The 26,034-nt window shown below is 40.7% G+C and overlaps 1 protein-coding gene and 1 pseudogene across 12 annotated transcripts in view; one reads left to right on the forward strand and one right to left on the reverse strand.

Moving 5' to 3' along the window:
* ZMYND11 (zinc finger MYND-type containing 11) overlaps positions 1–26,034 on the forward strand; it is a 90,109-nt gene that overhangs the window by 44,416 nt on the left and 19,659 nt on the right. For 7 of the 12 annotated variants that reach the window (XM_025051690.1, XM_015594806.2, XM_015594807.2 and 4 more), the window contains exons 3-5: positions 3,295–3,454; positions 10,281–10,325; positions 13,014–13,175. In XM_025051690.1, the coding sequence (XP_024907458.1) occupies positions 3,295–3,454; positions 10,281–10,325; positions 13,014–13,175 (367 nt within the window). Of the gene's footprint in view, positions 1–3,294; positions 3,455–10,280; positions 10,326–12,524; positions 12,561–13,013; positions 13,176–26,034 lie in introns of those variants that run through there. The other 5 variants (XM_015594810.2, XM_015594809.2, XM_015594813.2 and 2 more) reach the window with 3 other exon arrangements.
* LOC102890352 lies at positions 974–2,440 on the reverse strand (annotated as a pseudogene).

Genomic DNA, 26,034 nt, shown 5'->3' on the forward strand with positions numbered 1-26,034 from the left:
GTTTTTAAAAAATAACTTATATTTCAATTACAGTTGACATACAATGGTACGTTAGTTTCAGGTATCCAGCATAATGGTTAGACATCTGCATAACTTACAGCGTGATCCCCCGATAAGTCTACCTGGCACCGTACGTAGTTACTACAATATTTTTGACTCTATTCCCTGTGCTGTACTTTACATCTTTGTGATTGTTTTTATAACTGGCAGTTTGTACATCTTAATCCCTCCCCTCTTTTCACCCATTCTTCCAACAGCCCTCCCTTCTGGCAACCATCAGAATGTTCTCTGCGAGTTCACTTCTGTTGTGCTTGTTTGTTGTTTAGATTCCACATATAAGTTCAATCATATGGTATTTGATTTTTAACTTAACACTTAGCATAATACCCTCTAGGTCTATACATGTTGTTGCAGTTGGCAAGATTTCATTCTTTTTCATGGCTGAGTAATATTCCGTTGTGTATAATGTACCACATCTTTATCCATTCATCTCTTAATGGACACTTAGGTTGCTTTTATATCTTGGCTACTGTAGATAATGCTGCAGTGAACATAGGGGTATATATGTCCTTTTGAAGTGGTCCTTTGGGTTTCTTTGGGTAAATAACCAGAATTGGATCCAAATTGCTGGGTCCTTCTTTTTCTCTTGTTATAGCCTTTGTTTTAAAATCTACTTTATTTGGTTTATTGCTGCCCCAGCTTTTTTCCCCCCAAGTTTCCACTTTCATGAAATATCTTTTTCTATCTCTTTACTTTTATTATTATTTTTTATTTTCTTGGCAGTAAAAACAGTACTTTATTCCACCCCCTCCTGCCCTCTCTCCCTCAACCCCTAGTACACCTTTCTCCTCTTATTCCCACAGCAGCGTTACGATCAGAAAAAAATAAGTTTCGAGGGGTGGAATTTGGGGGAGGGTGTACAGGCAAAAACAGTCAAATCACAGTAGGAATTTTTCAAAATAGCTCATTTCACTTAGTCGTCATCTTCTCCCTCATCTTCAGGTTCTCGTTTTCACTTCTGATCTCTTTCCTTTACACCAAGATCTTCATCTTCCTTATCGTCTACTTCCCTATTGTTATAACCTCCTTCATCCTCCTCTTCCTCTCCACTCACATCCTCCTCTTCACCTTCCTCCACTACCTGAGCATCCTCATCATATGCTTCCTCGTCCTCCTCGTTGTCATCCAGGCCCTCTGCATAGCCCTCCGCGTCCGAGCCAGGGGCCTCCTTGTCATCCTGGCCGTGGCCATTGAGGTATGTGAGTTGTGGGAGGAGCTTAAACAGCTTTTCTCAGTAGTCATTCAGGGTGGTTACTTCACAACTGAAAAGGTCTAAGTTCTTGAGGTTTTCTAACTTATTCAGTGGCTCTGTTGTGCTGAGGTCTTTAATTTTGTTGCCACTTACATTTAGATGTGTGAGGTTCAGGCACTTCTGCCAATACTTCCAGGCCTCCCGAGATTCTCTTATCATTTAGTTCAAGCTGCTTAAGTTTGTTTAGCTTCGGTAAGTTTGCAGACTGAGGCGAGGCCTACGTTGATCATACTTATGAACTCCAGTTCTTCACATTTGTCTGTGAGGCCTTCGATTTTGCCTTCGTTTGAGTGGCAGTTGTCCAGGACAAGCCCTTTCCCATCAGGGGGCGTCCCATCCATTTGTCCACAGCCATCTCGCACTGTGTTTCCGCACAGGCTCCTGTGCCGGTGGAGTTCAGCAGATAAACCCCGAGACCGCGGCTGCGCGCTTTAGGACTTTGAGGGAGGCTCAGCCAGCCTAGCTCCGTCCTCGGGCCCCCCTTTCTTTCCCTTTCAGTCCGTGCGTGTCTTCCAGTCCGCGTCTCTGGTAGGCAGCATGTGTAGGGGTCTTGTTTTCTTATCCATTTAGCCACCCTATCTTTTGATTGGAGCATTAACTCCATTTACATTGAAAGGAGTTGTCGATGGATATGTAGTTATTCCATTTCGTTGTTCATGTTTTTGATCTTTTTTATTTAAAGCAGTCCCTTTCACATTTCTTGTAATAACGGTTTGGTGGATGAATTCCTTTAGCTTTTTCTTATGTGGGAAGCTCTCTCTCTGTCTTTAGAGTCTAAGTGATAGCTTTGTGTGGGGTAAGGTAATCTTGGGTGTAGGTTCTTGCTTTTTATCACTTTGAATATTTCATGCCAGTCCGTTCTGGCCCGCAAAGTTTCTGTGGAGAAATCAGCGGACAGTCTTACGGGAGCTCCTTTGTCGTTAACTAACTGCTTTTCTCTTGCTGCTGATAAGATTCTTTGTCTTTAACATTTGGCAGTTTAATTATGATGTGTCCTGGTGTGGGCCTCTGTGGGTTCATCGTGTTTGGGGCTCCTTTGCTTCCTGGGCTTGTATATCTGTTTCCTTCACCAGGTTAGGGAAGTTTCAGTCATTATTTCTTCAAATAGGTTTTCAGTTCCTTGTTCTCTCCTCCTTCTGGTGCCCCCGTGATGCGAATGTTGGTACGCTTGACATTGTCCTAGAGGCCCCTTAAACTAGTCTCTTTTTTTTTTTTTTTTAATTCTTTTTGTTGTTCTGATCGGGTGTTTTCTGCTACCTTATCTTCTAAATTATTGATCTGGCCTCTGCTTCATCTGATCTACTCCCGATTTCCTCTAATGTATTCTTTATTTTTGACTCGTTCTTTTTTATGTTTTCTATTTGATGAAGTTCTCATGAGATCATTGAGTATCCTTATAAAGGTAGAGCTCCTGTGTCTCCAGGTTTTGATAGAGTGTCCTTACGTAGTAGCTGCCCAGTGGTGCAGTCTCCCTCGTCACCTGAGCCGGGTGCTCCCGGTGTGTCTCTTGTGTGTTCATTCTTCTTTTCTCCATATGTTGACAACCACACACGTAATTCTTATATTTTCTTTGATGTCATTTCCTAAGTTTCGAGAACTTTATTTTACAAAGTTCTATGGCTGGAGATAATAAAATTCTAAATTTAGAATCTGCAGAGTGGAAATTAGTGATAATTGCTCCAGAGTCTAAAACTAAATGAGGTGTTTGACTAAAATGTGTTAAGTGTTTTATATTTTCTGGTTTGGAACTATTTTAAACAAATATCCCTCTAAATGAACAAAACAGAATTAAGGTTTAAAACACCCTGGTAACTGAAGGGGTCACGTGTTCAGGACCTCTTCCTTCCTTTAACGTGGCTCCCCTAAGTACAAGTCATAATTTAAAAAAAAAAAAAAAAAAGTAAATCACTTCTATTTTTTAATTTTTATTCATTTTATTTTTAGCACAAGGGATTTTTAAATTTGTTTTTCTCTGTGTTCAGGTATATGTCTCGAGTCCACGGTATGCATCCAAAAGAGACCACCCGTCAGCTGAGCTTAGCTGTGAAAGACGGTCTTATTGTTGAAACTCTCACTGTGGGCTGCAAAGGTTCAAAAGCTGGTATTGAACAAGAAGGGTACTGGTTGCCAGGAGATGAGATTGTAAGTATGTTTTTTTCAATAAATTCAGAGAAGCTGACTTTTAAGTTTTGAGCATTATTTAAATATAACGTATAGAAACTCATTTTCTGAAATTTGGTAATATTTCACTTTAACATTTTCTGTTCACATTAAGGACCTGCGTTGGTCGGATGGATGCTCCCTCCTTAGGAGGAAACCCAATTTTACAAGGAGCCTGTTTTTTCCTGTGTAGGTTACCTTGAATCTGAAAAATTCAAACAAAATAAGCAGAAGCCCTTTTAACATACATATCGCTAGTGATATTCCTGAGTGTTTTCCCTAATGAAAATCAGTGAAAAATGTTTCCGTGCAGGATAATGTTGATGCTGTCTCAACAGATTGGAAAGGCTAAGCTGTTTTCCAGGAGGGGTCTCTCACCCAGGGTGTGGGGGCCGAGACATGACGTCCAAGCCCAGGGCCTCAGGTCAGGAGGGGCTTGCAGAGCACAGGGCCCAGTGTTAGACGCCCCAGCCAGTGTCTTCATTGACTAGAGATTGTAGTAGGTTTTGTGGCACTCGGACAGAAATCACAGGAACGATAGAAAGTTAATTTTCTTTATATTTTTACTTTGTTCTTGTTAGTTTGACTCCTTTTTTAAGTTATGATGTTTTAACCGTCTATTTCATTTCAGTATATAATTTTATACTTGAGTACAGAGAAGTACAATTTTTTCTTATGTAAAGATTGGTTTTATGTATAAAATTTCTGTCCTCTCACCTCATTTGTTTCGATAATTCTAATATCTTGATCAGAAAAGTCTTATTTTTGCAGTAGAACATCTTTTAAGGTGATAGGTTTCAAATTTAATAGACATTAGATTTTTTAGTTTCTGGAAGGAATGGATTTAGTAATTAGGTATTTTAAGCAGTGAACTCATAGCTTGTCATCTGTGGGAGCTGGTCCACAGAAGAAACGACAAGTTACAAACTTAGAGAAGTTGTTCATTTTTAATATCGTTTTGTTAAATTTAATCTATGGCTCCAGAGTTTCAGGAAAGGAAATAAAAAACTCTTTCCACAAACAGAAAACATGGAACAAAATGTTTTAATTTCACTATTATTATTTGATTTTTTACATTGGAAGTGTTTTTGAAAGCTTCAGTAAATATGTTTATGTCGGAATAATTTTTCGGTTGACTTCCATATGGAAAAGTAAAGCCAATAAAGAAACTCTGGTTGCCAAGCCATAAATATGACATCAAGTGATGTAAATCTGTCTACATCAGACATTTAAAGGAGGGCCATTGATTATCGATAGCTTTTTGTATAGTCAGAATAATCCAGATAATAAAAAATTTCTAATCTCAAAACACTTGGAAACATACAGATTTAGTATAGGCGGCCATACTGATAATTCCTGAAATTCATGTGGTAATTAACCGGCAGTAAGTCAACTCAGTCCACAGGATTTTGGCCTATGGATCATGTGCATTTTTTTTACAAAAATATTATGCCTCCTTACTTTTAGAGTTGTGCATTTCCACATGCTTTCTTCCTCTTCAAGTTGAAGTTTCCTTGTTTAGTTTAACAAGTAGTTAATGAGTGATACATTCCCTACATTAGGTTTTGTATTCTAATTTTTATTTTTACATGTTCTTACTGCACATATTAATAGTAGCATCCTTTTCTTTTTTCTAGATGAAATCTTATATGTAAATCAGACAACCAGTGTACAGATTTTATTAATTCATGTTCTTATACACATTTTTATACTAAGTGCGCATGTATGATGTAAATACAAGTGAGTATATAAAAATTGTGCCTAGTTTATAAAATATGTAAATATTAAAAATACAGAGGCATTAATATAGTATAGTAGAATGAGATAAGGTCTCACATGTTATAATAGTCAGAGTTTCAATCCCATTTCAATCATTTAGTTAGTTGTGTGACCTTGTGGAAATTTCTTATCCTCATTCCTTGGTTGTGACATGGGCATTTTAATATCTATTTCATTTGATTGTTTTAAGGGTTAAATGAGATTACCTATATAAAGCATATAACTGTGTACTCAAAGCAAGTGTTTGACCAGTGGATAAATATGCTTAAAACAACTAAATGCCTATATATCTACATATAGTGTAGCAAGAACATACAAGTTTCTTACTAACCATATATGCAAGAATTCTCATCAGAGTCTTTTTACTTTTCAACCTGAATCAAACAAAAGGAAATTTGTATAGAGGGTTTCCTTAAGTCGCTATTTATATGTTGAATGGGTAACTGTAACATGATGAGACTCGTTATATGTGTATCTCATGACCGTGGCTGGTGTACCACCTGGCCACCCAGGGGCTGTCATGGGCTACAGTTCCATGCCCTAAGGATATTCCAGAAGGACACATAGCTGACGTGTGTTACACGTGGCAGAGCACAAACATCTCACACTGGCCACTCTGCGTGGCCCAGCGCATGGCTGCCGTGCGTGGGGCCAGTTGTGAAGTACACAGCATAGGAAGTAAAACTCACTTCTCAGACATCACAGGCATCATGTGTTTGTTTGTTCAGCAGTTTTCTGGCACATGGCAATAAAGTGTCTTCTCACAGAATCAGTCTTAAGGAAGGGTCACCTTTTCTGATTTGCACACAGGAATTCTGTGGGCTGGTGACGGTCTTGTATGCAGGCATTTGAGTCCGGGACCCTCCTTTATAGTTTCTCGACCTTGTATATGATATGCTGCCTCTAAAACCTTGAGTTTTTAAATGGAAAGCTATACGTTATTATCTTAACTTTCTGATTCAGTGTCAAGAGAAGAAAAAGTCAAGTAAATATATATGGCCTTGGGAAGAAAAGGGTTAACATTTTTTTGGTTATTCATTTTTTAAACCTTTAATTCAAAGTTACAACTATTCTTCACTCAGGAAGTTCTGTCATTTGAAAAATGGGTAGTAAAATGCTGCTTGTTTTCCTTGTATAGCCTCTAAATAGTTAACAGTAGTTCAGAGGTTGGGAGAAGTTGGTTTCTGTTGGTCAGTCCCACATGTCACAACCCCCGAGAAACTTGGTGTTAGCAGAGAGGCTGTCCTCTCCTCGTCTCGCAGTCAGTGACAGAGGCAAGGCAGGCGAGAGCGTAGTTGTCTTCACGCCATTCGACTGCGGCCGAGCAGCGTTTGTCGGCGCTGCATTTCTACTGCACCCCTGCTGTTTTCCCCAGGCCTCTCTTTACAAACTTCACCCAGTTGAAAAATATGAATATCTTGAGCAACATTGCTTTTATTAAATCCAGCAATGATGTAAACCCAACTCTAATAATATGTCCAGATATAATTATATGTAATCTGTTTAATTGGAAGAAGCCTGTGTAAGTCAAAGATGGTGGCCTTTATGCGGCTGAGATTCCTGGTAGACTGGAATGACTTTTAGACAGTTTGAGATGCCGATGTCAACCACCATTTGTAGCCCTATTGAAACGATCATTTCTTTAGAGAATCTATGACATAATGAGGCAATAGAAAAGCATCTTCATGGTGATATTTCAAATATGTCCAAAATGTAATGATTGAAAATGAGACCACTCTCAATTTAAATGGTTTGCTTAAATATTAGTCAATAAACAAGCAAAAAGTACATGTACCAATCAGTTTTTAAAACAAGACTATGCAACCTGGGAAACTCTTGTAAATTTCTGTAGCCACCTTAAACTTCCAGATTTGTGTGTCATTTGTATTCACTCATAGGATCCAAAAACATTCTTTTAGAGATGGTTTTCATAGCTTTTGAAGATGTATTGCTAAAAGGCCAATAGACCAGGGCATGGAGTGAAACTTTGTGATGTCTGGCCGCTCAGTTTGTTATGTAGGCTTTTTTTCTTTCGATTTCTTTTAAAAAGAAATTTACATGTTCTCATAGATCCCTTCATCATCGGCTTTCTCTAAAGAAATATACATGAATGGCTACATTCAGTCTACATTTAATCACAGTATTTTATGTCTTTCGTTCTAACAACTTGAGAAATATATTTCTTGGGCAGAATTTCACCATTTGCTGGGCTCAGTTAAGTTTGGTATTTTGTAGCTCCCTTTGTAGTACACACAAGTTAGTGTTTTATGAGTTAAATTATAACTCATAAGGTGCTCGCTAAAGATAGGAAGGTCTTATTAAAATATTTAGTGGAATACAGTTTTGCAAATCACCTCAAGTAAATGGATCATTTGCAGATAAAACATAATCAAATATGTGTTTTGATATTGAAGCAGTTAATGTTATTTATTTGGTGTCTTCCAGCTTTATTCACAGTCCCCGGCACCAAGCTATGATTCTACCCTATTATTTGACAGATCTTGTTGATCTGACATTAAATACTTTGGTCACCAGTGTAGAGGACGATTTAAAAAAAAAAAAAAATAAAAGACATTTGCTATCAAACTACTTACTACTCCCTTTACTCACCTGCCAAATGTGGACACAGGGTCTCATTTCTTCTTTACTCTTTAATGCCAGTTCAAAAATAATGCATCAGTGTAGGGACCACAGCGTGCATTTCCAGTTAGAACCCTTTTACTCATTTTGTTGCTTAGGGTTCAAGAACAACTGCAAACATGAGTTCAGGTTTGGCTACTATGCCCTGCTTCAGTCTGAGTATTTAGTTTTCATACAATCGAGTTCGTCCCACCAATAAGCACAACCACATACTACTTTTAAAGTTGGTCTAAGTAAAAGGTAGAATTAATTCTGTATTTTTACTTTCTTTTTATTTAAGATTTTGACACCTTTTAATAAGCATGATTAATGAAAATACATTTTTGTGGTTTCTTGAAGAGATTAACATGTTCTATTGGGGGTCAGTGGATTTCTTTCTTAACTTACAACAGGGGCAAGATAGATACTTTTTTCTGTGTCATCACCTGCTTATCCTGATACAGAAAGACTGATACAAAGGAAACTGTGGTTCATGTACCTCTTGAAACTTAGCTAAGCTCACATCTTTAAGATAGGAGGTAGGATTTGGTCTATGTCTTGCTCTTCAGAAATCATACCATTAACCAGTCCTGGCGACAAGCGCTCCCTTGCTTTGTTCTTAAAAAATACTGAGAGGCCTGCAAAATTCAAACCGTGGGCTCTCCCAGCCCCCTTCATAACCATAGCAGAGCGAAGTAAGAACTTTAAAGGTTAGATCTTTGCATTTCCCTTATTATCGTTACAGCTGTCCTAAACTAGTCATGTGTTCAGCACCCTACATGTAAAACTTCTTGCCCCTTGGATACCTTTGATTTTTGAAAAAGTGAAATATATTTTATTATATTTATGTTAATTATGTGCAGAACTATACATTTCTTCCAAAGGCACAAAAATATAAATAATTGTTTATTTATTAAGTAAAATATTAAGTATTGGTGATTATAAATTAGAAACCAATTATACCATGGTTCTGTGTATATTCAAACTGTAATGTACTTATTCTTAGAAACTACTCTTGCTTTGGTAAAGAATTTCCATTTTAATTAGTAGAATATTTTGGGTCATGCTGTTTTGTTATACTCTTTTCAGCTTATACTGATAGAGTGAATGTGTGTGAGCTTTTCTTTCTCCTGTCTAAATTCTATCTCACTAAGCAGTTTTGTGACATTTTTATTTAAAAAAATTAATATTCAAAATTACTGGAAATATTTAATCATCAAATTCTTCAGTGATTAACTGCATTTATTAACAGAATTAAACCTTGAGTTGTAGAGAATTAATTTTACATCGTATCTATATTAAAATACCACATCAAACACATATTTGATAATGTAAGGTTTATCTGCTCCTTACATATAGAGAATTAAAAGTTAGAATCTCTTTTGACTACGATGAGGGTGGATTATAGTTTAGGAGGCCCTCGTTCCAGACAGTTCTCCCATGAACCCTCCTGCATCAGTGTCACCTCTAAATTGACTTGACAATGTTTCTTGCTCTGTGGTGCTTACAGAAATGTGAGTCAGCTGGCATAATGAACTTAAAGTGCTGAAGAAGAAATTTGCACATGTTTAATTACAAGCACCATGTCATTTTGTTAACTTGTCAATTCCTGTTTTGTGTGCTTTTGCAAACAAGTCATCTTAATAACACCAGCTAACACCTAGCATTGTAACTTAGTTGATCCTTAGAAAAACCCTATCAAGGAGGTATTGCTATTTTGTACATTTTACTAATAGAAAATGATACCCAGAGAAGCTCAGTATTCTGCTCTAGATGACATGGCCTGTGAGTGCCAGAGCCAGGATTTGGGTTAGCCTGGCTCCCAGATCTCAGCCAAATGCTGTAAGTGGTAGCAGGAGTAGTGTCGCAGGGTGCATCTGGATGATGGAATTTTTTCTAGTAGGTTCTGAAGACAGCTTGTGCCACGTTTTACACCGCGGTGAAGTTTCGAATTGACCATGTTCACATTCATCACTCCTGATTATAATGAAAAAGAATTTCTAGCTTGAACCAGTTTCAGATCATAAAGACACACATTTATGATCTTATGCAGATTTATAATGGCACCGAATTTGTTTGTTATTAAAATGTTTTTCTAACATCATGATAGGTTTCATGGCACATGACCTCCTAGAGAGAGATTTTCTCTGTCCATTTGCTTTTGTGTTAGGATCAAAAGTTTCCTCTTAAGCTAGTAATGACTTTTGAGTTTACATGTTAACTGCTTTTCCATTCATCATTAGCATGTTCATAGATTATCATTTGATATCATCTGCAAAATAATGTAAGTTGTATAGCAAATAACAAAGTTTGACCACATATGAAATCCCTTTAAAAGGTCTGTGTATTGCCTGATATTGAGCAAAGTTATAGTAGAGAGACCAAGATTATTTTGTTTTTATTTTGAAAGGCCTACAGTATGCAGCCTTTCTCCAGGACAGCAACCCCAAACAAGGTGAACTAATTTTGCACTATGTTGTTTTACTTTAATTGTTTTTTTTTTTTTTTTTTTTTGTATTACATCTCTATCTTTCTTTAGGCTCGCTTAGTTAACTATTGTTAGAATTGTTCGTTAAAATTATACTGTCTTTACATTGCTTATAGTTCTGGATTTTGTGCTAGTAGGTGTGCTTTTAAAAATTCTTCTCGAAGTGTGGAAGTGGCATTTCATATATCATGCTGTTGGTCAGGCTGTGTCAGAGCAGCTGCTGACATCTGGTGAAAGCCAGGGGAGAATGCAGCCTCGCTTTCGGGCGTGCGTAACCCAGGATTAGTCAGAGCACCACATAAAAGAAAAGTTGTAGGCAGCTGCCTATCGTCAGCATGCCTGTATCATTTATACCTCAGAGCAATGTGTCCTGGGTTCAGAATCTCATAACTTCTGAACTTGACGTTTGCATATGTTTTATATTCTAAACAGCTGTTGCTGTGATTAAGAGAATGTACGGCACGTGCATTCCACCCTGTACGTTCTCTTAGATAACAGTTACTTACGTGCCTTTACGTACCCATGCAGCCAGGTGTTCGCTTTTACTTCATTTGAATTATACTTTCATTTCTATAATCGTTACGGAAAACTGGGTCTACTTTTAAACACCCCATCAAAGAAAGATCCATTTTCATCTTTGCTTCATGGGCGGGTGGGAGAGGGGCGGGGTTAGGAAAATGGAGGTGGTGATGTGGAGAGGCTGGACTGCACCAGAATTATATTCTCTTGATTCCTTTTCTTAGTGACGACCATTTTAAGAATCACAGGAACACGAATTAATGTTAAAAAAAAAAAAAAGTTAAAATGATGAAGGATGGGAGTTTCTTTTGTTCATAATGAGTCAAATATAAGCCACCAGAATTCTTTAAGATGTTTCTGAACAGCTATGATGAAAAATATTTAGAAATACTTTGTTTTAAACTTGGAAAGAGTTCTGTTAAAAATAGAAAAAGTACTTTCACTGAAACCTAACATCAATTTTTGTTGCCAAGATTAAAAAAGCTAAAATGCAGCTTGCATGTGAGCTTCGTGAAATGGGCACTCAGTGACTGTGGTTTCGGTGCAGCTAGGCACCACACACACCTGTTGTGTCTCTATGGTGCCATTATGCCACACACTCCGTGAGGTAGATGTTTTTCCTACCGTGCACAGATTAGGGTTTCGTGTTTATTCAGCATCTTACGATTTTTTTAAGGCAGTCTGACTGAAATTACTCCACCAACATAAGTTTACAGAGTATATCTGCAGCAAATAACTAGAAATGGTTATTATTATTATCATTATTATTATTATTATTATTATTTTGCATTATTACTTTGGTCAATAAAGACCACCAATTTCTTAACAAAAAGCAAACCAAAATGTTAACATTTTTGCTGAATTTACTAATGTGCTCTAGTCCTGACTTTGTATGTGGGATGGAAGATGTGAATTCTGGGACATAGGTGGCTGCCTCCCTTTCGAGGAAGTGGGCAGTAGCCCTGTCCTGTGGTCCAGCAGCAGAGTTAATGCTTTTCAGCCTGGCCACCTGCAGTGTCACTGCTTGCTAAGCAAACGCTGTGTCAGACCCATTTATTGGGGGAGTTATCGACTTGAGAGAAAATGAGAAAGCTGCCTTTCTTCACAAACAGTGTAGACAGGGACTAACAGAAAAGAAAAATGATGGCAGAGCCCAGGTTTAGAATTCTGGGTGTCCCATTGGGAGTGACCTTGATGATGCTAAAATGTGAGTTAGACCCTTCCTTGTTCATGCAGTCAGCACATCTACAATAGAAAGCTGGAGACAAATCAATCACTCTGAACACGGGCATTTTTTGACAAAAGCTAAGAGTGATATTAATGAAGCATGAATTCTAAATTAAGAGAACTTATAACATCTTCCTTTGTATGTTTAAATGGTATTGGCTGTATAAAAAAGAGCGTAACAGAAGGAAAATGTCGAAGGAAACCTGTACACCTGCAGTTATGTCCTTTTATTTCTAGGAATAGCCCCAGTAAGAAAATGAGCCTACTTCCTTTTTTGATTTTATGGCAATTGTCCTTTGGAGAATGTGATAAACCTTTAGTTTCACATTTTCAATTTATTTTTCCAAATTCAACAGACCCTGAAAATTTGACAGCCTATCACAAACAACATGGACATTCTGATTAATGGTTATTTTCAATAAAGCATCCAATACCATGGATGAGAAGATAAGAATAGTGAGCATCACCATTTCTTACTATTTTTCTCTGTTCCCACAGTGTGCTAACTAAGTACTTATTATATTTTTTTAAAAAAAGCAGAACAAAACAGAGGTTTGTTTATTTGAAATACTAAGCTATAGATGTTTGTGATATTCAGTTCACTGAAGAAATTATTTCATAGATTATATTAAAAAATGAAAGATACTGTTAGAACTGGGATTGGCTTTGGACTTATTTTGGACTGGTTTTGCAATCAGATCACCTTAAGATATTTTGAACATTAATACTGTTTAGGAGAGAATTTAAAGAAGCAAATTTCTAGATATTTTTTCCCTTTTGTTTTAACACAGTAAATGTCTAAGATTGTTTATAATGCCTAACTTCTGATGGACTTTAGTTTCAATTTTGTTCTTAGTCATTGCGGATATTGACAAAATGTCATACGAAACTATTTTGTATTTTTTGTAGGACTGGGAAACAGAAAATCATGACTGGTATTGTTTTGAATGCCATTTGCCTGGAGAGGTGTTGATATGTGACCTGTGTTTTCGTGTGTATCATTCCAAGTGTTTGTCTGATGAGTACAGGCTTAGAGACAGCAGTAGTCACTGGCAGTGCCCAGTTTGCAGGGTGAGTACCTATATGAGCTTTAATGTGCTGGTCAGAGGGTTGGAATTCATCAACACTAGCCGCACAAAGATATCCCAGGTGTTCGTGCCAGGTTGATGGATAAAGCCCTGGAGGGTGGGGGTTATCTACGGAAATGACGGTCGATGAACGTAGAGCACTCATAAATGAATGTCACAGACACACAACGTATTCAGGGGGGTGTTTTTTAGAAAGTTATAATCATGTAAAAATACTTTGCACTTGCCTTGCCTCTGGATTGCGTGACTCCTTTGAGGGAGCCTTGGGAATAAAGAAGCACTCCCACACCACAGTCTGTTCAGTGTGTCCTCTCTGCACCAGAGATGCAGCAGAAGGCACATTGTGGAGACGTTCTGTATCTACTTCCTATTTATATCCATGTAATGTTGCCTTTTTTTTTTTTGTCATATCGTGGGTTAGTTCATTTTTTTCTCCTGTTTTATTTGGAGGGTGGAGGGATGGGACAATTGTATATAGAGAATTTTAATTTAAAGCAAAACGAAATAGGCCGGTAGGTAAAGTAGGTACTTTGCACAGTTATTTTCATTCATAGTATTTCCCCATTGAAAAGTATACACGACTGTGCTTATTGGTTGCAGAATGTGGCGTGTGTGTATACGAGTGATGTGTGACACCGAAATACTACATTTCATATGGCGTTGATGGTGATTAGCAAGGAATTATTTGCTTCAATCTCCTATTATTTTGTACTTAAAATTATTAAGATACTTATTTGGAACCATGCAAATTGCCCAGATTACTCATGAGTCCAGTTTGTGAATGTTCTTTGTAATACTAGAATAACCGAAATATTCATTGATTCTTCCAAAAAAAAGTTTTTGTCTTCATAGTTGTTTTCCCTCTTTGATGTCAGCCAGACATTTTCTGCCAGCATGATGAGTAACAGTGTACATTCTGGCTTCGCGTTACCTCAGTGTACGTCATTCGACCCCGCGCTATACATGTTCCATAGGCAGATGAAAGGCCATCGGGATAGCATTGAAAAATAATGTGCCGTGATGACTCGTGATAAAATGGCCTACGTGCTACATCGGCTGTGCTCAGTCCCTAGGTCTGAATGTGGCAGCATCAAGCCTCAGGTTGCAGACTTGCTCTTTAGGAGTCTGCGTGTCTACAAAGACCACTGTAATCGGAGGCGTGGGAACTGCAGCGACACTCACATTATGTTCTCGTGGATTCTGGCCACGCATTGTAAAAGCAAACGTTTATCTCCTGTTTTCTGGTAACAGTTTACACTAGAGGGAGTAAAACATTAATGAGATCTTAAGAACAAAAGCATTAAGATAGTAAAAACATCAAATAGTATGGATTCGGGAATGTGGGAAATACACTTCTGGATATATCTGTGTCTTCACAGCCATAGCTTTTTAATATCTGAGATTTAGTTCTTACAGTAAAGAATTTAAACAAAAACACTGGGATTTTTGAGGATGGGTTAAACTTTATTGTGGGTGTATTAAATTCCTTACATGAAGAATGGATATTGAACAATTATACCTTTGAAGAAAAAGTGTAATGCTACTTCTGTTAAAATTCACCACCAAGTTGTCAGATTCCATTTTCTCTATATGTTTGCTCTACTCTTCATTGATTGGATGAATTTTTCAAAAAAATTTTTTTAGAGTGTTGCTGGCTTACAACAGAAGGATAGTTGATAACGAGTGGAATTTAGCTTACCCTGTCCTGTTTTTTTCTTTTCGTCTCTCTGGTTTTCTTTGTTGGTCTAGATAGTCTCACACTGTGATATAATTAGGCTTACTGAAATGAGTCCATGACACACTGTTACTCACACATTTGTTTCATAGACTGTGAGCTATTCTGTGGAGAGGCTCAAAAGGCCCCTGTCTGGGTTGGCGATGGTGAGTTTTATCACGAGCTTTAAAACTTCCAAAGAAATAGTTTTTTTCTGTGTTAGTTCTGTGCTACCATTTGAGTTGTCATGTTCAAGAAAAAGATTAGCGCTAACAGTTTCTTTCCTGGGAGAAGAGGTAATAATAACCTTGAAATTCGAATGCAGTTTTACATATCTTTAAGGTAAAAGTTTTGTTTTTGATTTGTTTTTTTAAACAAAATGTCAAAAATTCAAGTAAAGTGATTTTAACAACTTTGGTTCCAAACCAGAATAATGATGTTTCCTGTTTTTCTTTTTAATTAATGTTTGGAAAAATAGGTTAATTAGATACATTAATGAGGAATTTTGAAGATAAGATGCCCAGAGCCGAACTTCAGTGCAGGTATATCAAACAGTAGATGGAAGCTAACCATTATTACCTAAAATTGAAGATTAAAATAGTTCTAATACCTTAAACGATCAGAAGACTATTTCATTTTTATATACTCTCTGCTGCTTACAGCATTGAAAAAGTCACTGAGAATGTCAACTCTAATTAAAAATATTAAAAATGATAAGAAAAATACATGGGAGGTTCATTAAAAGTTGCCGAGAATAGGTTATGTCTCACCTAGCTATCAGCTGTTATTACCAGATTTACTTCAGCTCAAGCAGCTTTATCTCAAACATCTAACGTCTTCTGAAATATTTTAAGAGGGCAATGATAGAAATTTTTCTCAATTTAAAATAATTTTATCAGTTTTCATAATCTCAAGAATCTCACAACCCTGAGGATATTTCTTTGGAATGTTTGCCTTTCTGAAAAATAAGCTATTACTTTACAGATACAGTTGATTGTTATCGAAAAGTAGCCCATGAACGTCAGATTAGCATTTTGCTTCGAAGAAAATTCGGAATTCGAGTAATGTTCTGTTTCCCACTCTTAGTACTGAGAACTCTCATTAGTTAAAAAAAATTTAAAGCCCTTTAAATTTTTTTTTAAAGCTTGCTGTAAAAAATTCAGCTAACTGAGAGGAGGATAAAAAAAAAAAAGTGAGACTCCTGAAAGTGCTTTCACACAGCAGGCGCATGTTCTCAGACCTCTCCCCGTGCTCGTCTGTTTACGTCTGTGTCAGTGTAAGTCTATGCACACCACCACTGCCAGGTCGTTTCTATTCAGCAGCGTCCCGGGTGTTTTCTGGGTATCACAGTGTGCCATAATCTATCCAGCCAGGCCCCCACTGAGGCATGTTGCATTGTTCCAGCGTCCTGTCTGACGGGCACCTGACGGGCACTGCGGCACTGCAGCCTCCCTGTCGGAGGGGACGTGTATGTCGCACACTCCAGTCTGAATTGCATTATACTTCATTTTTGTATGAAACTGAGGTTTATATTTTGTTTTATTTGGTTGTATTTGAATTTCTTATTCCTGAAATAGCCATGAATTTTTTAGGCGGAAAAAAAGAGAGAAAACCTTAATTTTAAAGTGAACAGTGCTTTTGAGATTTTATTTGCCTAAAGGATATATCTTTAAAACACAGTATAGTCAGATGTATTTTTTTAAATGAGAGAGAATAAATTTATATACATCTGTGTAATTCTGTCTAATCACCTTCATAGGATAAATTTGTCGAAGCGGAATTCTTAAATTTAAAAGATAGGCACATTTAAACTTGTGATTAAAATCACTACGTTGTCCTGCAGAGGATTATACCCATTATGCCGACATGAAAGTATTTTCCAATTTTTTGTTTCTAATTTGATAGGGTACAAATGGATGTCTTATTTTAATGTTGCTTCATTTATATATGTGTGTGTGTGTGTATGTGTGTATATATTTATTTATTTATTTTATATATTACAAAGTCATTTTATCCTTCAATGCTGTGGTTACAGAAGGTAGGCCTGGGTGTGTATACAAGCCTGTGTGTGTGAGAGCACATATATGTATGCATGCATGGCTGGTGTGTATGTGCATGCATAGGTGTACGTCTGTGCTGTGTGTACTCGGAGGAGTGTGTGCGTGTGCGCGCATGTGTGTGCGTGTGTGCACTGCACACTCACTGGTGTCCAGTCCTGCTGGGGAACATCATGATACTGTTTGAGTGATGACTACTTGACAATTTTTTTAATATACGGGTAAAAGGCACTATGTTAAACCCTAGGACCGCCCAGAGGTTGGAACCATGGTGCCTTTTAGAGCAGCGCTGTTGGGGAGACCTTTCTGTGGGGATAGACGTTCTCTGTGTTGTCCAGCAGGAGCCACTCGCTACGTGTTTGTTGAGCACTTGAATGTGGCCTGCGAGACCCAGGAGCTGGTTTCAATTTGGCACACGTGGCTTATGGCTGCCCCCTGTATCAGTCAGCGCAGGCTGAGAACCGTGCATTCCAGGTGCCCGCGGCACTCCAAGGGAAGCACCTTTGGGATAGAATGTCAGCTTCGTGACTGGCCTGGCATTTCTTCTCCCCATCAAGACATCGTTATGACTTGGAAGAGTGCTAACGGAAGGACGTAAATCAACTTGTCCCTTGTGCTAACAGCAGGTTGGGTAGCAGACACTGTGTCATGGCTGTGAGACACAGTGTATGTAGCAAAGTGTGTATTCCACAGATGAATGGCTCTCGTTTCTGATAGTGCTGCATTTGCTGTGAAGCTGGTGCCTCATAAAAAGTCAGAAAGTTAACTTTAGGGATAAAGAAACTATACAGCAAAACAAAATAGTTGGCACTTTCCAGTTGAATGGTTTTGAGATGTAGTTTTGAGAATGGGCCCATTTCCTCCACCCTCTCGTAACACGTGAATGGATGTTGTTCTCATAAGTTGGAAGAGCTATAGATTTGTATTATAGCTCTTTTTAAGTTCAGATAAATTAGAATTTTACATGTAGACTAAAATGATGTCATTAGGGAGCAAAAGTTAGCGCTCTGAGTTGTGTATTGTGTTGCTGTTACTGAGAGCACATAGAAAGTGCTAGAAGGGAGGGCCACGGCGACCTACTTGTCTCTTTTTCCATATTTGGGCCTCTGAAGTAGATTATTGCCCCAGTGAAATCCACCCAAAGATTTTTATCTTGGGCTTTTATAATTATATTTTATGGTGATGTAAAATTTTATCTTACAATTCTTTATGACCCAGCTTTGGTTCACTTTACATTCCATTTATACTTATTGTGATTTTATATGGAAAGATCAGTTTAAGTCACAAGAAAGGTATTCAAGGTAGTAGACAGGGGATGTATTATTCCACTGTCTAGAAAGTACTCATCTCCCCTCACATTTCAGATGGCATTTTTCTGTTCAAGGATCACAAATTTTTAAGTTGTGTTAACATACAAACTGGTGAATGAAGCTAGCCCATTAATAAAATACAGAAACACAAGGAAAGGTAGATAAGGAAATGAAGCAGTCTCTGTGGAGAATCTTTTTAGTAGCTGAAGTACGTTGGTTCCACACAGACAGCGTAAAGCTCCCCTGCCTTCGCGGCACCTGGCTCTCAGGACACCTGTTGTCGGCAGGCAGACCTCTGCGGGCACCCGAGGATGCGCGCCCCTGCCTGGTGCTTCTGCGCTGACGGACTGTTCCTGAGACTCCTTCGAATGCAGCTTCTCTTTAACGTATTTGGAATGAAGATACGTATTTTACAGGAAACCTAACAACTTAAAAGAGAAAGGAGTTTATAGAAACCGTTTCAAATTAACTTTTAAATTGGATGTTAAACCCAGGTACTAGATATTTTTTCCACATGGGTTATAGTATACTCATTAGGCAGACACTGAAAATTAAGGAATTTAATGGGTCTACTAAAACAAAACCAAGACTAAGTCGCCATTAGGAGGCCCCCTAGGGCTTAATCAAGGTGGTACAAACAGACTTAATTCTGGGTAACTCACAGTTTGAGTAATGTGCGCTGTGACTTTTGGCTGTTTTGATAGCGAAAGAAAGAATCGTGGTGAAAGCTATTTCTTGAAACTGGAGGTGGAAATTTACTTCTGAATCCCCTTTTCATTCTTTTCATTCTTTTGGGTATGTAGGTAAGTTGAGAGAATGCTCAGTTAATGTTCAGAATGAAATGGTATAAATGGCTAAATGAAAATACTTTGAACATGAATTCCTTATGTATCTACTATGAAACTGATTGTTCTTGCTTTCTGGCCTTCGCTTGTTAATGTGGGAAATCTATTAATATTTTCACCCTGAAAGTAAGTGCATTTACCTTCAAGATACATATTAAAGAATAGGGAATGGAGATTTGATTTTTAAATAAAACAGAAGCCTTTTTTGGGGGGAGGGGAGAGGGCCTTTTTTTAAAAAAAAAAGTAATAGACAATCATAGTATCGAACACTGAATGAAAATTAAATATTTTTTTACAATTTTTAAAGCCAACTGGATCCTATTTTTATACTAACAAAGTAGAAAATTAATTAAAAAAAGATCTTTATACAGTAAAACAGGCAGTTTTACTGTTCATCACAGTCTTGACTAGAGGAAAAAGTAATGGGAACGTTGGTAAAGCCAGAAGATTTTAAAATTTGGATCTGGGATATAAAACTTTAAAACCTCATGTATTATTATCTAATCTCTTTATAAAACTACCTGGACCCAAGTAGGAGAGAACAGGAGGCACCTGGTTTCCACATTGCCCTCCCGTTACGGGTTTGACAGTGCCACGGTCAGAAAGGCTGGGGTATGAGTGTGGAATGTGTGGGGTGGTGGTGTCTTTGACCTCCGTGATAAGTATTTTGTGGCTTGTTTAGAATCCGAATGGAATTTTGTCTTTGAATTTTAACTTTTAAGTAAGGAGATGGTAGTTGGGCTGGTCTGTATGTCAGGATGGGTCCATCTTAATCTAGGTAAATAGAAAGCTCACTTCGTGTTTCCAGTACTGCGGAACTGAACAAGTGTGCACTGTCTTTCATCGTCTGCAAATGCGGGAGGTAGGAGGGGAAGGCGCATGCAGGTGGACAGGTGGTGTTCTCGTTGGCTGGTGGTCAGCCTCCGTGAGTAGAGAACAAATGATACTCATTTCATGACCTGAAAGCAGAGTCATGTAACTTATTTTCAGAAAAGAATGGAAAGGCTTACTCCACTGAGGAATGCATTCTGCTTCTGCCTTTGGAATCTTGTTTTTTCATTAAAGATTAGTATTGTGTAGAAGAGGAGGAACAACTAGATGGACTAGAATACCTGGTTTCACGAAGTTTATCTGAACGTTCTTTTCCTGTTCTTGGGTCCCTATAACTCGCCAGAGAGGAGCTTAAAGTTACTCCCCAAAGTGCATTTAATATTGAACGGTAAAATTCCTGACATGCATAGTCACATCCTAGATGTGTAGCTAATAATATTTTAGCAATTTTTTGTGACTATGCGGATTTAGTGGGTTTAGAAATACTACGTATTTGTGCAATACCGGTTGGTTTTGTGGCCTGTGGAATTAATTTGGGGTGCTTTATTAGTTGGTAAGTCACCCTGGACTGACTGCTATACAGCTGATTACATCATCTGAACCTAACTTGCTGACCTCAGTCAGAGATCAGAGAGAGTCGACTTTGTAAAACTTAGCACAGGTACAGGCGGAGTAGCGGTCGGTGCAGTTTGTAGCTGTGGTGAAAAGACTGGAAACACTGTGCGTCAGGGATTCTGCAGGACCAGCCTCCTCACTGGGCGTGGGGTGGTGTTGCGTTTCTAGCACATCTCCAAGGGTCTCCCTCCAGATACTCTTAATAGTTTGAATTATCCTCTGACTTCCAGCTACCAGCTGTAAGAAGGCATATTTGTGACAGCTTAAGGGAAGTCTTAAAGCTTAAATTTACATTCCTTTAAATTAAAAAAAAAAAATACAATTGCCGGAAACTTAAGTGCAAAGGACTGTTGCTGGATTGGCTGTAGGGGTCTAGGGTAGAGCTGGAGGCACCCCCCCACACACACACACACGTGTGTGCAGTGCACGCTCGTGCATGAGTGAGCTTCCGCGCCGGCCACCGCTGAGACGGGCGGCAGGTTCGGTGCTCTGGTCTTCGGTCTTGTATTACAGGGTTAATTTCAGTGCGTCGGTACCAGTGGTGAAAAAGACTGAACGTAGGTGTGTTTTTAGAAAATTATTCTAAAAAATGATTGTCATTGATTGGTGTTGGGGTCCCAGTGGTATGGGAGGGGAAATAGCAGAGATTGGGGCCACTCCCCTCCCCCCCGCCCCCCTAGACCGGCTCTGTGGTTAAAGTCTCAGTTTTGGGGATTTCTTATGAACACGGGGATTCCTTTGTATTCCGTCATTACAAGTTGTAGAGGGTACTGCGCAGCCTCTGATTTCGGTAACGACACAGGCAGTTTACGGGCGGGTAGAATTCGTCGTGATTCTTTTCGGTGTGTGGTTGCAGGCAGTCACGGAGGAGTGCTTGCAGCACTGAGGTTCCTCAGACTGCTTCGGTCTTTCACATGCACATTAGCATTTCTCTAGTGACTTGGGGGCCAAAGGGGCCAGAATCCCCAGTGTGCTGTTCAGAACAAGCCTTGGGGCTGAGGCCCTGGAGTCTGCTCTCCAGCACGTGTCCCCAGGTGGTAGTGAGCTCACTGCCCTTTAAACGAGCTCTCTCATTTGTTAGGGGCCAGCAGTGAATGATATGTAGGTGCCATCTGGAGACTAGATGGTTCCCACACCAGAGGTAAACGGAATGGTTTATAGCGGCCAGAATGTGCCAACACAGCTCTGGCGTGACTGACTTTTGGAAGGATCTCATACTGTCGAGTTCAGCTACATGGGGTATTTTTTTGTCGTAGGCAGTGAGGTTGGTTAGGAGTGACCGTCGTCAGTTCGGTCCACCTAGTGGCTACTGAACACTTACTGCGTGCCGGCTAGCGTCCAGGGCCCGGCAGGAGAATGCTCGGCGAGACCGTCGTGGCCCCTGCTTTCCAGAGCTGGAACTAGTCAGGGGTTGCAAACTGCAGCCCGTGGGCCAGGGCAAGCCCGCCACCTGTTCGTGTACTGCTCATGAGCTAAGAATGGGTGTCAGGGTTTTAAATAATTGAAGAAAAAGTCAAAAGAGGAGTGTTACTTTGTGAAAGTCGTAAGCCCTTACTGTTTTGGCGTCCACGAGGCTTGTTGGAGCACGGCCCCGCGCACGGAGCATCCGCGCTGTCTGCGGCCGCTTCCTCGCCGCGGTGGCAGTCGAGCGGCTCGGGCAGACACCGGCCGTGTTTCCTCAAATCCCAAATATTTACCATCGGGCCCTCCTGCCACAGGAAGTTTGCCCACCGAGAACATTCTAGATACTGGGACTCCAAAAAGCGCAAGGCCTTTGTCTTTAGTCAGAGACGTGGGGACTTGGGTTTAAACCCTCGCAGCAGAATTGTGTGATCTAAGGAGATGGTACCTTGATTTCTGCTTCTCAGCGTTTTGGGGGGATATTCGGCGTGCTGAAATGCTCTTTCCACAAGTTCATTCTTCACAGAAATACATCTGTACAACTGAAAAGCAGAGTCCTAGGTCCATTAAAAATTCCAGACCATTTAATCTTGAATGTCCCATCAAATAGTGATGCTTGGGCCATGTAATCCACAGTCAGCCGAGGGTCAGAGTTGTCCATACCTCCTTCCAGCTAGAAACACCGGGAGACGCCGCGTGCGGCTCCTCCTTCACGACTTGTCTCTGGATTTGCTGTAACCCAGCGATCATTTGAAACTGGCTTAAGAGTCCGTCATTCAGGGAGATGCGCAGGGTTGGCCGTCGTTTCCCCCTTAGAGGAGAGCGGCCCCTCGGCTCTCTGTAACGGGCTCAGGAGCCTCTCGCTGTAGCGGACGGCGTCTCACGTACTTTTGAAACACGGTTTCAGCCAAGCGATTACTGTCGTTGTAAAATGGGTGCGAGAACGGCGCTCATAGAATGGACAGCTTGTCTCGTGATAATTTCCAGAGGTTGACCCAAATCACTCCGAGAGCTGCCGGTGACAGGAACAGTTCCCAGAACTTACGGGGCCGGCCCGGGTGGGTTCTGAGCTGCATCCTAGGGTCAGAGGGACCTCTCCTGAGCAGTCCCGAGGGCCAGCGTGGAGCAGGTACAGGTCTTCAAGACCTGAGGAGGGCTCAGGTCTGAAGCAGTCTGCAGACGGTGCGCAGCATTGCTTCTGTGTTTTCTGAGCTTGTCCGGAGCTGTCCGCTTAGCTACGTTGCAGACAAGAGTATTTATCTCAGAAGTTGACCCTCTACTTTGCATTAGTCAGCGGCTTTTTCTCAAGCCACTATAGGTGCCTTGGTCTGTGAGTGTCACAGAAGGCAGTTCACAGCATGTTACCTAAGAACTCCCCAGAAGCCTTACAGTGCTCCTCTGGGACAGAAGCTGAAATACAAAATCTCCAAGCGACAGCTGGATCCTCTCAGAAGGAAAGCCCACCGAGCTAGCAAATCTGAAGGCGTCTTGCAGCAGAGGCTTGTCCCTGCAGAGTGTTGGGAGAGGGTTGCGTCTGTTCCGGGTCCTTTCCTGTTCGCTTCAGTGGGAAGCAGGCCCCGCCCAGTCCCCTGGGCGCCTTGAGCAGCCCGTCCCTGCACAGAGCTGAGCCCTGGGACGACCATTCATGGACCAGCGCAGTGCTTGTGTGCACTTCATTTTTTGTCTGGTGTCTGCAGTAGAGTCCCATGTGCATCACTGGAAAAGATGTATTGAGCAGCTGTAGAAAATAAAAAACCAAGTAACAGAGGCTTTCGACAAAGTAATTTTCCTGGGCTGCGAAACTCCTTTTGTTGAGTCCTAGACAGCCCTGAACCATTGAAGTTTCTGATACGGTGCCTGCAGAGAACGAGCAGGTGATGAAAGGGGCAGGAAGGGGGCAGTTCTGTTTGTTTGAGCAAGAAGATGGACACAGGTACTAGGCCTGGCATCACCGTACCAGAGAACTTTTGAAGGTCACCATTTGACACCTCTTGGCGCAGCAGCCAGGGTCACATTCGGAACCGCTGCACCGTTGGTGCAAGCCCACAGCCCCTTTTTTGGCACCAGCGGTTCTCAGTCAGGGTCGTCGTGTGTTAGAAATGCCTGGGGTGTAGCAGCGAGTGCTTAGGCCCCTCTGGGCTGGCACCTCGACTTTGGCGGGCTTTTTCTTTGAGGTAAAGCAATTTGCAGGGGTTCACTTGAGTCTTGAGCATACCGTTTGACAAATAGATGCACACACACCTGTGCACCCACGTCCCGCTGAGGCAGAGGGTATAACCATTGAGTCCCCGTCCTCCCAGTCATTCTCATTACTTTCCATCACAGATAGGTTGTGCCTGTTCTAGAACTTTCTGTAAATGGACATCGGTGTTTTTAACGGCTTTCCCAGGTGGTCCTAATACACAGCCAGTGGGGATCGGTGGGGAGGAGAGGACGGTGGGGTCAGAGGCAGCGCTTCGGTACACGGGCGAAGACCCGCAGTAGCCTTTTGAAGGGGTCGGAGCTGTGGCGGGGCAGGTCACATTTATTTAACCAGGGAAGTCATCTGTCCCCTTTGTCTCCTTTCTACATTTCGTTTGAAACTCATTTTTCCGAGCTCACGCCACCACTTTTAACTGCACACAGAAGAGACTCGAAGCAGGTTTAAACATGATGCAGACTCAGATTGTCACCCGCTAGTTTATGACGTTAAGGCCCTCAGCCTGAACTGTGCAGTCACAGTCTTCCCCCCAGGAAGGAGATGTTGCTGCATATGGCTGCACTGATGTAGCAGTTCACTTAAAACGCGCACACGGATGGCCCAGAGTGGAGGCGTGTGAGAGAGGTGACGTCCACGTTCTGTCTAGGTCTGTGAACTGGAAGTGGGGCCTGGAAGTGGACCTTTCTCACACGGGGACAATGGAGTGCAGAAGTTACCCAAACTTCAGCAAAGTAAAACAAGGGTTTCCTGCTGTTTCAGAGTGTTTTCAACATTTTTTTTTAAAGTGTTTTCATTGTTTTTGTTTCAAAGAAAGAACGATGTAGTTAGGACATTTTAGCGGGACTGACACTCGGATTCTAGCACAGCCTCAGTTTGGCCCAAGAAACGCTGAGTTGCTTTAGTTTCCAAGGCTCTGAAAACAAAAGTGGTTAGATTCCCATGGATGCCGAAGTGCTTCATAGGTCAATGACACTGTGCTCCTGCCACGCGCGAAGCACACAGCGGCCCTAGAGACAGGGCCGTGTGGTGAAGGTGTGAGGTCCCTGTTCCCACCGTCGCCACTCACGAGAGGACGTTGATTCAGCACTACATAAAGGGCTGGCTGTGTATTTCCCCTAAATAATGTTACCTATTAAAAGAACTTCAAGCCCACAAATACTATCACAAGACTTCTGACCTGTTGTAGATTGCTATTATGTCTGAACTCACAAGTTTATGCTTTTAACGATCAGCTCGATATTTGGGCTCAGCAGTTCTGGTACCGCAGCAAAATGTTTGTCACGATGGAGTGTGTAGCCGGAGTGTGTAGACTGAGAACCACTGTGTCGTTCTCCTTCCTGTTTCAGGGAACGTAGGGTTCCCAAGAGGTGAGAACAGAGCAGGCTTCTTGGGGCGCTTACCTCTTCCCCTTCTCTGCACCCATCGGACTGTCCGGCTGCACGTGCAAGGGTGTCCCGCTGCCAGACCAGGGGTCTGGGAGTGTTAATAGCTGACGGCGCTTCAGACCCTCTGGCAGCTCCCTCTGCGCCCTGCGTGATCGGCAGCGCGGGAGCAGGGCGCTGGTCTCTGGCGGAAGGGTCAGTAGTTCTCGCGGTCTGTGTGCACGAGGATCACTGGGGAACCTGTTCAGAATGAGACTTCACAGCCACATCAAAGCCCCCTTCCCAAAAATTATAAACCTAGGTCCAGGGAATGTCATTGCCCTTTTAAGTTCCACAAATACCCTCTTGGGCTCGGTCTTGTGTCTGAAGGGTGGGAATCACTACTGTCATATTTCTTTTGTATAGTAAATAGTTCTATGAAAGGACTTTCAGATTTTCTTCATTTTGTCTTTGCTTTTGAACAGGCATTTCTTTCAGCTGTATCAGC

The sequence above is a fragment of the Pteropus alecto genome, unplaced genomic scaffold (assembly GCF_000325575.1).
Source record: "Pteropus alecto unplaced genomic scaffold, ASM32557v1 scaffold108, whole genome shotgun sequence".
Taxonomy (NCBI): domain Eukaryota; kingdom Metazoa; phylum Chordata; class Mammalia; order Chiroptera; family Pteropodidae; genus Pteropus; species Pteropus alecto.